The 11,923-nt window shown below is 39.6% G+C and overlaps 1 protein-coding gene across 2 annotated transcripts in view; it reads right to left on the bottom strand.

Annotated features, from left to right (window-relative positions):
• Nucleotides 1-7,825: 7,825 nt before the first annotated feature.
• Nucleotides 7,826-11,923, bottom strand: part of gpa33 (glycoprotein A33) — a 32,266-nt gene continuing 28,168 nt past the window's right edge. For both annotated transcript variants that reach the window (XM_008107710.3, XM_008107711.3), the window contains exon 7: nucleotides 7,826-9,622. In XM_008107710.3, the coding sequence (XP_008105917.1) occupies nucleotides 9,460-9,622 (163 nt within the window). In that variant the 3' untranslated portion in view covers nucleotides 7,826-9,459. The remainder of the gene's footprint in view (nucleotides 9,623-11,923) is intronic.

The raw sequence follows: 11,923 nt of genomic DNA, 5'->3' as shown, positions 1-11,923 counted from the left end.
ATATCAGCTTACGAATTGTCTTCACTGTTTTCAGGTGTTATATAGCTTATTTTAAATATGAATAGGAAAGATTACTCCTTTTCTATCTAGATCAGAGGAGCAGCAACGAGCAGGGGCTATTTATTTTTTAATTGACGGGTGCTCAATTAAAAAATTGGCCTCAAACTCATGACCTCATGGTCAGAGTGATTTATTGCAGCAGGCTGCTCACCAGCCTGCGCCACAGCCCAGCCCCAGATATCAGGTGTTGCCCCCCTTTCTCAAATCTTCCCATGGACAAATTGAGGAGGAAAAGCCCTATCTTTTTTCTCGAGCAGGATCTTTTCTAAAATGAATTCGAAAGATACCTTGGAGACATAGTTCACATGCATATTCCTCAATGCACATAATCATTTTCCAGTTTAGCCATTACTGACTTTGAAACATGTTGCTACTAGCTGTATGATCCACTTTGTCTTTGACAGTGCCATACCATGAAATCTGTTGGCTTGGATATGACGCAAAGAATAAAGGCAGTTGCCTCTCTTTTCCCCATGTACCTCTCTCTTCCTTTCTGTCGCCTAATGAAAGCTTATACTGCTCTGGATAAACAGTTGAGTTGTATAGGAACTGAGGCGCCATTTATATTGACCATTTAATGCAGTTTGAAGCTAGTCTTACAACAAGCACCCACAAAAGCATGTGAAAGAAAGGCCTTCATGTGCATCAGTATAGAGTAATCAGCATTCGGGCCTCAAACTGGTTTCAGGATTCCCTGTGTAATCATGTGCCCACAGATTGGAAGTATGATACCATTTCAGGTATCTGATTAGTGGTAAGGTTAGTTTTTTCATGGGCCCCCGGTGGCACCGTGTGTTAAAGCACTGAACTGTTGAACTTGTGGACCAAAAGGTTGTAGGTTCAAATCCGGGGAGCGGAATGAGCGCCTGATGTTAGCCCCAGCTTCTGCCAACCTAGCAGTTCGAAAACATGCAAATGTGAGTAGATCAATAGGTACTGCTCCGGCGGGAAGGTAATGGCGCTCCATGCAGTCATGCTGCCCACATAACCTTGGAGGTGTCTATGGACAGTGCCGGCTCTTCGGCTTAGAAATGGAGATGAGCACCAACCCCCAGAGTTGGTCATGACTGGACGTAACGTCAGGGGAAACCTTTACCTAAGTTTTTTCATTAGTTTACAGCTTTCTATTAGAAAGGTTTGGATTTGGGGTCAAAAAAGCAAAGGGAATGAACTTTTCACTACATACATACATGGTTCATAGTTTGCAAAAAATGTTGCAAGAATTTTGAGAACATGAATACAGTATTATGATCTGTTTTGCATTCTGACTGGGACACGTAATAATGCATCACTTCAAGAATATCTTAATAGTAATAGAAGCACATGGCCTTGCCAAAGCTTGGAAACTTGATCTTATCATGGCTGAGGGATTCACAGAGCTGTAGTCGAATGTGCCATTATTTTAGAGATGAAGAATACTCATTTAGACTTCAACTATTGGTTGGTAATTGTGCAGATTCTTTCCTAATGTCTTGACACTCAAGAAGTTAATGTTTTAAAAATCACTTTGTAAGTCCCTTCAAATGAGAACAAAGAATGCTGTTATTAACTAAACCTTGTATTATCTGTTCTCACTCACTTTTTGTTAGTTCTTGTGTAATTCCTAACAATCTGTTGTACAGTAATTGCTACTTTCAAGAAATTCCATACATCTAGAACTGCAGGTGAATATAGGCAAATGCAGGCAGCAAGATGTTTTCCCAGATCTGAGATGTTCCTGTGCATTTTGTATTCTGACAAAAATTGTCTCGCAAAGATACAATGAAGTAATATGGTTATTATTGCATAAGGAAGCAATCCTATTATTTTGTAGCTACGTAGTTGTTTCTACAAATGTTTGTTAAGATTCTTCTTTAGTTTAAATTGGAACAGGAAACCCATTTACAGCACTATTCTAAGAACTTGGGAGGTTTTCCACATGCAGGAAAGAAAGTGTGTGTGTCCTGTTAAGAGAGAGTTTTTGTTTTACTTCGATATGAAACTGTTAGTCTTTTCAAGGATTTGTTTTTGTATCTGTTGGGTAAGATCATATAGAAAATTACTGACACGGTGCTCTAGCAAATGCTGAGAAATAATGAACAAGAAAGTCTAGCTGCATAAAAATGTGTAGGCGACTGCAAAGAAAGATAAAATCAAATTGCCCTGAATTTCAGTTCTGTAAGTACATCTGCACCATTTTCCAACTTTTGCTTTTATTTGGGAGGCTGTCTGTTCACTAGACTAAGTTTCTTGGGGTAAGCACTTGCATTTTTATTAAGTTGTTACATGTAGTCATATATACATATATACAACAAGGATTTTGCAATACAGGACTTCTCAAAATATTCCATCAGTGTTGCTTTCAAAAAATTATACAGATCTTTTCGAAGACATGGAGAAACATCAGTGTTCTGGAAGAAGCAAAAAATGTAGCATTGGAACGATTCTCCATTATCAACTTCGCTAAACTGTCCGAATGTCCATCATCATCTCCCAAATCAGTTACTTTATTCTCAGTTTAAGAACAGAAAAAGTAATGTTGGACAATAAAAGATTTAAAGATGGACTTAAAGCTAACCTTAAAAGTGAGAGAACTGGGAAGCTCTGGCTCTCGAGCATTCTAACTGGAGGTCAGCTGTTACCAGTGATTCTATCGATTTTGAAGAGACATGAATACAGGGTGAAAGGAAGAAACATGTCAAGAAGAAGGCACATCAAGCAAATCCTTGTGACCACCTCCCATTGAGGAAATCTATGTCCTCAATGTAAAAGACCATGTGGATCCAAAATCAGTCTTTACAGTCATTTCCAGATCCATCACCAAGACTACCTCTGGAAGACAATCATACTTTGTCACAAGTGATCACCTATGATGATGAATACAGATTGAGTATAGTTTATCAGATACGCTTGGAACAAGAAGCATCTCGATTTTGGGAGGATTTTTCCAGGTTTTGAAATGCCTGCAAATAATTTTTCAAACATCTTCAAAGTGTTCCAGTTTGATGTGTTGTCGAAGGCTTTCATGGCCAGAATCACTGGGTTGCTGTGAGTTTTCCAGGCTGTATGGCCATGTTGCAGAAGCATTCTTTTCTGATGTTTTGCTTGCATCTATGGCAGGGGAAACATCAGGAAAGAATGCTTCTGCAACATGGCCAAACAGCCCGGAAAACTCACAGCAACCCACTCTTCCAGTTTGCACAGCATGTAACTGTCCGTATTCCTATGGATCCCTCACAGTTGCTACTGTGCTCCCTTCATAGTCGTGCCCATCTGCACATGTAAGGTGGAGGAAGCAAATATGAGGTGCAAGGGGTGTGTGAGAAGCCTCTTTTCCAGCACCAGCACATCCCACAGTTCCCACTCTTCCCCGCTCCCTCCCCTATACACATAACTTCATCCTTGTCCCTTTAGCAAGCCTTACATATTCCAGTCGACATCCCCAACCAAAGTTTTGAGAAACAATATCACCACTTCAGAAGGATGCGATAGAGAAGATTCTGGCTTTCTCTAAAAAGGACAGTTAATTATTGCAATCAGGACCAAAATAATGTTTTGCCTGGATTAATCTTGAGCTTTTTCACTCATCTAGTCTGGCATTGACATCAAAATGTCAGTTCAGAATTAGAAAAGTTTCCTTAAATTTAGATTGAAGTTGGATATCATCTGCATACTGAAGGAACCAAAACTCGGTTTCTCCCTGTGGTTTCTTGTATATCATTAATAAGTATCTGGGGCACAAGACAGAATCCTGGTTGATGATGACCATGGCCATGAACAGTAGTCACCATGCACAATTTTCTGAACTCTTTCCCTCCAGAAAGTATGAGAACCAACATAATTGCTTTCAAAATCCTTTTTGTATAGTTGGTTCTCATACTTTCTAAATTTTAGTTTCAGTTATTAAGATTGGATTAAAACTAAAAATATCCATGTACCCTGAGGCATTCTTAGTAGGCAATACAGATAGATCACTTTTGAAGACATATGACAAATGTTTCATTCTGATGACAGCTGCAGCAAGAATTGTGTATGCGTATGTGGAAACTAGAAGAAACCAAAAATGGAAGAATGGATAGTAAAAACTGAAATAGCGAAAATGGACATGTTGACAATCTATCTTCAGATAAAAGACCCTTCAATATCCAAACCCTTCACAATTTCCTGAAAGAAAAGAAAATTCCAACATGGGGATTTCATGTTTAAAATGTTAATGTTGTAGTAGAGCCTGTGAGTAATGTTACAAACAGTAATATGGGTGCCAGAAGGGGAGAAAGGGTTACTTGGGAGCAGGAATCTGATGATGAGCAGCAGAGAAAGAGGATCCGGGACATACTTACAGCACCTACAGATGAAGAGTCATTTGAGGGATTCTCTGGGGATGATGGGTCAATGAGTGAAGGAGAAGAAGGGGACACCATGGATTGGACTAAGATAAGAAAAGTGCAAGGTATTTGTGAGGCGTCAACAACTAGTGATACCTTTATGGGATTCTCTGGAAGTGAAGACTGGCAATCAGGGGATCCAACTGATTCTTGGCGGGATCTAAGTCTTGACAGGAGATGGAGGAATTGGAGGGAGAGTCAAAGGAATTCACGTGAAGAGCTGGTAGCTGCGGAGGATGGTGATGCGGCGGTGGTCAGTTCATCTTCTGATGGTGATTTGTAGATAAAAGTGGGTTCAGGGATGAGGAGTCTTTGCAGAAGGCAAGGTGTTGATGTGCGTTTGTGTGCTGGGTGCTGTGTATTGGGAAAGTTTCTTGTAGTCTTGCTGCTGGCTGTTTCATGTTCGGCATTGGACTCAGATCTGCAGTTTGGACCTGAACCGGTTTGGCTAAAGATGCTGCTTCTGTGGACACTGGAGCAACGCTATTTTAGATTCCTCCTGCTTTGACCTTGGACTTCGACTGATGACGCTTCTCTTCTTGCAACTCCCTTTGTTAACCATTTGTGTACTGTGCCTTTTTGTTTTGCCTTAGAGCGCTTTGTTTGACTTGTTGCTCTTTGCATCCAGTTAATCTGGGTTACATTTCTGTTTACCTTTTGGACCAGGTCTGGTTTGGGTTTTTGAGTTTTGACCAGTGGAACTGCATTTAAGTATCCCTGCGTCCTTTTCCTTTTGTTTCAATAAACTCTGTTTTGAAGTCACTTTTAAACCTTTAAGGCGTCTGTGATTCCAACAGTTAATCTATTATATTTTACGCAATGAACTAGATAATATAGAAATGACAAAAATTCTTATGCATATAAAAAAGGATATGTAAAAATTTGACTATATTTCAATTTTTTTAAAATCCCATCCAAGAAGGATGCCTAGAAGGATTCTCTGGTCATCGATACTCAAAACAGCCAAATTGTAAAGGCACACTTTGAATTTTGTCCCATAACTAGGCCAAAGCAAGATTGAAATAGAACAAGATGATCCATCTCAACTATATAGAATAATGGAAATCTGGCCAGAAAATATATGTATAGATTTATGTCATACTTATATGTATGCCATTTGAGTAACATGAATGTGAATGATACTTGAAGAAAGAACTTGAACATTATTACTTCTGATAACTTTCTTACGTCCCCAGTCAGTTCTAAGATGATCTGTGGGAAAAACTTTTATAGCACTTTACTGAATGACCATCCTTTATGAATAATGTATTGTCAGAAGTCCTGATATGTATTCTCCTACAGAAGTAAATAATTCCTTTCAATTCATTTCTTTTGTTTGAGAGGTCTTCTTTTCTATGCACAGTTTAGCCCTTCAGCTGCTTCTGAAGTTGTTGATTCTCATGTTAACTTTGTTCCTTTTCAAACATTTGCTGTTAATAAAAAGTGGCTGAAATGAATTCCCGAGGGTGTTATGAGGACATAAGCATTTAGAAAGGATGCTGTGAGGACATCAGCGGGAGTAGAAAATCAGAATTTCATTTCATTGAACACAGAGACAGGAAACGAGCATGAGAAGAAAGTGAGAGATATGAATACGGATTCAGAGAGGGGCAGTTGAAATGAAAAGAGAAGATAGAGTAAGGAAGGGTGAAGAGGGAGAGAAGAAAGAAAAAAGTGAGGGCTCCTGAATGCAGAATTATGTAGCAATTTGATATGCATTTAAGTAACATGGTTGCATTCTGCTCAAACCTGGCACTTGGGAGTTTGGTGGGCACTAGGGCTTTCTGGCAGAGAATTCAAAATATCTCACAAAACTACAAACTCTTAAGGTTCTATATGATGGAAAACTGTTAAATGGTATCGAAGTGCCGTAACTATAATGTAACTATAATATAAAGAGCCGTTACTTAGGCAATCCCTCATAGCCCGAGGATGATGGCCCTGTAAGTGTAGTATCTTGATGGTGGATGCATAGGTGGCTGTGGAGACCTATTCTTGACCTGCATGTTCTTCCGCGGTGAGGAAATCGGTTTCCAAGTTTTCATGATTGGCTTGATGTGCCTTCCTCTTGGCACGTTTTCCCTTAAGCCCTCCATTCGTGCCTCTTCGAATTCTGCAGCACTGCTGGTCACAACTGACCTCCAGTTAGAGCACTCAAGGGCCCGGGCTTCCCAGCTCTCGTGTCCATGCCAGTTTTTAAGGTTGGTTTTAAACCCATCTTTAAATCTCTTTTCCTGTCCACCAACATTATGTTTCCCATTCTTGAGTTGGGAGTATAGTAACTGCTTTGGGAGACAGTGATCAGGCATTCAGACAACATGGCCAGTCCAGCAGAGTTGATGGTGTAGGAGCATCGCTTCAGTGCTGGTGGCTTCTTCTAGGGTGCTGACATTTGTCTGCCTGTCTTCACAAGAGATTTGCAGGATTTTTCAGAGGCAACGCTGGCAACTCCAGGAGTTGAGTGTGATGTCTGTAGACAGTCCACGTTTTGTAGGCATATAGCAGGGTTGGGAGGACAATAGCTTTATAAACAATCACCTTGGTATTCCTACGGATGCAATTGATTGGTCCAGGGGGAGGGTGTTACATTTGTGTATGAAATAACATTAGATCTGTGTTTCTGCAAGACTGAATCCTGACTACTGCATGGAATGGGTGAAACTGGTGAAAATAGATCATATCTTTTTGAGAGGTGCTTCCCAAGTGGTAAGATATCAAATCTGTCACACCCTGAGATTTTTTTTTCATGTACATATTGCATTTTGCATGTGTTGTTTGTGATTGGTCATATACCGTCTGGCTTCTATTAAAAGAAGAGACTTCTTGCTGGGGAAAATGTGAAGATTTGAAAACATCTTATTTTAGTGTATGAATAAGTTACATTGAAGCTGTGTTAAAATATTTTTGGTTTTTTTATTCATCTGTGGTGATATTATAAATGGATTATGATGTCGTCAGTAGCTCTCTTTTCTTAGCTGCAATAACCATTTGCTATTAAATTATATTATAAATGTAAGAAATTGTTCCCAAGGATGTAAAAACTAGTCAGAGTTGACATTTCCTCATGTAGCTATAATTATGTTGACATATTGATAGAAAATATAATGGCAGCAGCTGGTGTCTTTCATATTGGAGGGCTATGTATGAATCCACTCTGATTTCTAGCCTAAATTTTATAAAAGTTATGCACCATGCTGAACCTTATCTCCCAAATAGGCTTTGCAATTCAGCTCCTTAAAATTTTGTATTAAATTTTGGCCTGGATTCACCTCTCCAGTGACAGGAAAGCCACTGACTGCCATTTCTGGGTTAACTTGTCAAGTCCTGTCTCTATATCTAATACCAAAAGGAAGCTTATCTATTTATTGCTACAAGTTGAGCTCAAATATGTTAGACAATGCTTAAAATACATCTTTATTTTATTTATTTTTAAAAACCAAACAAAAAACCAAAAACCAAATAAACAGCAAATTCAGTAGAAAAGGAATCATTAACAATTCATGCATTTGAGGCTGTGCAGTCAGCTGCAATTCTAACAGCAGAAAATCGAACACTTCTGAAATGGAGGACTCTTATTATTTTCATTTCTGAGTCAACTTCTAAAACAAGTGCTATGTGTCTGCTAGTATATAAAGAATGTACAAAAATTAATCTGAACAAAATGATGCAACCAAGGGTGGGACAGGTTAAGTGGACTGTCTAACAAATATTTGTGACAGTCATATAATCACATTCTAAACAGCAGATGCAATAGATGAATTGGCAGGGGAAAGATTTGAGTAATGGAAAAATACAGTATCTTCAGAACTAAGGCACAGCTGTGAGGGGCAGTATCTAGAACTTATCAAGCACATATGTAGCAAGCAAACATCGTTGCATTATAAATGTAATAAAACTGTCTTATGTGTCATATATTTTTTTCTCATAGATATTCATAGGTATTATAGTGGTAGTGGAAGATATATCTGAGCCAGTTCTCTCTTTATGTGTGTGTGTAAAATAGCTGATAGGAAACTAGCATGAGGCCAAATTCTGTAATCCCTGAAGACCTCTGTTAAGTTAATTTCCCTACCAGTTTGAGAGAGGAACAGGTTCAAAGCCTCTATTAAGCCATCATCTAAATGAGAAGGTTGGAAGCCTGGAGAATCCAGCTCCAGAGAGTGCTCCTTCAGGGCACTTCTCCGTCATGTTTACTGGTCTCCTCTTAATATTAGAGCATCGTTGTCTCAAAAGGAACCTTGAGATGACAACATTCACAAGGGCCTCACTCAGTGCCTGGTCTTTGCAATGGAAAAGGCAAGAGCCAAAGAATGCCAGCTCATTGGGAAATTGTACTACAAGGCATCAGTTCTGCCAGGCCTTGAAACACATTAGAGCAGACATAGGCAAACTTTGGTCCTCCAGGTGTTTTGGATTTCAAATCCCACAATTCCTAGGCTCTTAGGCATTGTGGGAATTGAAGTCCAAAGCACCTGGAGGGCCGAAGTTTGCCAATGCCTGCACCACAGCCTTTCCATGTCTGTGATTGTTTGTTGGTGTGTGTGTTTTCAGGCAAACATGAGGGCTACATGCCAATTGTGGAGCAGCACCAATTATTGTACAATAACTATGTCCTCTGCTGATCTACCATCCTGATATGCTTGCCTGAGGCCAATGAATCCCCTGTGCTCAAAAAAGATGTTCCTCACCCCTGCTGCAGATGGATGGTGTCAATTCTCAACAATTTACAATCACAAGACACACATAATTGCAGTCTATTATGTGGCAATGGTTAAAATGTTTATAATGTCATTTTCTTACCCTCCCCTTTTTTTGGGCAAAATTGTGAAAGAAACTTATAACCTGGTTAGCCTTTTAACTTGACTGTTCTTGGTGTGTTTTAATGTCTTCCATAACACCACCAGATTCCCACCCCATCCCTACCCCAATGCAAAATCTGCTGTGCATAATGTCCTGGAAAGCCACACCAGAGAAGTGAGGGAGGAATATTCCATGTGTGCCACTTTTTCTTTCTCCCTGCTGGAAATGCTTGTTTTTAGGCCACAGCTTCAGAAGACTCTACAGATGGTCTGCGGGCTGGTGGCATTTGTAGAGTGTGGTTCTCATTCTCCCCCTCCTCTTCCCTTTGAATTTCTTCTTCAGATGGTCCTCGGATTATAGTAGGCACATTTGGTGGTTGGTAGCGATTTTCTGTTTCCCTACATATTCAATGGATTTGAAGGACATGGATTTTAGTTAGCATAACAATGATTTTTTTTTATTTTAAGCATAGTTATAAGCAGTGACTCAATACTGTAGAACTAGAACTGCCAACCATTATTTCAGTTTTCTTGCAATCTGAATCGAATCTTGAGCTGCTGTAAGGGGGTAAAAGTCATAGCATAAAGCTATTATTTCTTTCCTACATCCTATGTCAAAATAGTACTCTGTACTTAAGGACCTCATCACACTAGGGCTTGGATCCACTTTAAATCTACTTTAGGGAAGGTCCTTTAAACAGCTCAGCCAGACAGGTCCTGGGCCTCACCAAACTACAAACCCCAGAACTCTGAAGGAGGCAGAAACCAGATTTAAAGTGGATTCATGTTCTAGTGTGAGGCACAGCAAGTTTTCTGTTCCAAGATACCTAGTTTAAATAAAAGCTTGCTGAACATTAAAATTTGATTACATTAACATTTAATAAAAACAAATGAACCATGGCCACATATCAGTTATGAAATAGGTGCCTGCAGTTCAATGCCACCCGCTGTATATGTCTTGCTTTCTAAATTTTATTTTCAGTTATTAAAATTGGATTAGATCGTAATGTTTATACATTCCAAAGGTTCACTACTTATTGATCCATCATGTTAGTCAATTGCAAGAAAGGCTTGTGGCAACTTAAAAGCCAACAGATCTATTGTAGGACAGGTAGAATGATAGCATCATGAAGTAGGCTGTGATCTCTGAGATATACTACAATAATTTCCTTAGCTGATAAGACACATAAGCTTTTTTTTGTTCTGGTTTTGAAGATTTTTCATTGAGCTCCCGGTGACACAGCGGGTTAAACTGAGCTGCTGAACTTACTGACCAAAAGATCAGCAGTTCAAATTTGGGGAGCGGGGTGAGCTCCCGCTATTAGCCTCAGCTTCTGCCAACCTAGCAGTTTAAAAACAAGCATAATGTGAGTAGATCAATAGCTACCACTCTGACAGGAAGGTAACGGTGCTCCATACAGTCATGACCTTGGAGGTGTATACGGATGGCATTGGCTCTTCGGCTTAGAAATGGAAATGAGCACCAACCCCCAGGGTTGGACACAACTAGACTTAATGTTAGGGGAAAACCTTTACTTATTTTTCATTGGATCAAGAACATCCAGTTTGGATTTATCAGAAAATCAGGGAGGAGTTATGGGGAAGAAGCAGATACATTTTGTGTAGCTTCTTTACCATACAGAATTGTTTACAGTAGTAAATCTATCAACATTACGCTTCCAACTGCAGGCTTGGAAACAGTACTAACTTGCATATGAATAGATTTATGACATCTAAATCTTCCAGAATGACTTCCAGGTTTCATAGGTCTACTACTACTTTTCATGTTATGTTTTCCTCACCCTGAAATATGCAGTAGAACCAAGAATAATTATTGTACAAATCCAAAAAAGTAGTGTGTTCATTGCCTTTAAACAAATTATTTCATGAACAGTTGCCTATATATAGTTCAGTATGGCAGGAGATGCACTTTGTCCCTAAAAGCAGAGTTAACTATTCAAGGTGATCTGTGTGCTACCACATTTTGTTTTCCCATATTCCAATGGATGTAGGCAAAAAGGGATTTTGTTTTTGGTTAAAAACACACAAAAAAGTGTGTTTGGCTTTTTAGAAGAAACAGTTGCTTAATTCTAGTGCAGTATGGCAGAAGAAGATGCCTCTAAACTGGGCAACAAAAGTAACATCTCTCTTAAGTGAGATCAGCTGATTGGGGCAGATAATTCATTTTTCATTGTATGGTCACTTCTCTCAAAGCTGTTCTGGATGATATGAGAGCCATTCAGGTACAAGGCCCTACTCCCAAAAAAGATTAAGCACCAGGAAAGCGAAGTTAAAAAGCCAAGTGTAGATTAGCTGGCCTCATAGCAACAGATCGACTGGTTGCTGATAACAAGAGTGGGCTATTCTGGTCGACCTGGATATCAATTTTGACCTAGATGTGGTGGGCTGTACCTTCACCAGCTGTTTCTTTTCCATTTTTCATAGCCAGATGTTTTGGGGAATTCACTTCCAGTCTAACTCTGACCATTCCCCAGAAGATGTTGATGAAATCCTCATTACCATGTTGCCGTACCACATTTTTGGTAAGGCAACATGGCAATGAGGATTTCATCAACATCTTCTGCTTAACAACAACCTCCTCCTCCTCCTCCTCCTCCTCCTCCTCCTCCTCCTCCTTCTGGTGATGGGGTCTTGGGCATTCAGTAAAAGGCCCCCGAGATCCACGAGAAGCCACATTCT

The sequence above is a fragment of the Anolis carolinensis genome, chromosome 3, assembly GCF_035594765.1.
Source record: "Anolis carolinensis isolate JA03-04 chromosome 3, rAnoCar3.1.pri, whole genome shotgun sequence".
NCBI classification, from domain to species: domain Eukaryota; kingdom Metazoa; phylum Chordata; class Lepidosauria; order Squamata; family Dactyloidae; genus Anolis; species Anolis carolinensis.
Note: the sequence above shows the minus strand (reverse complement) of the source record. Positions and strands in the feature narration are given on the sequence as shown.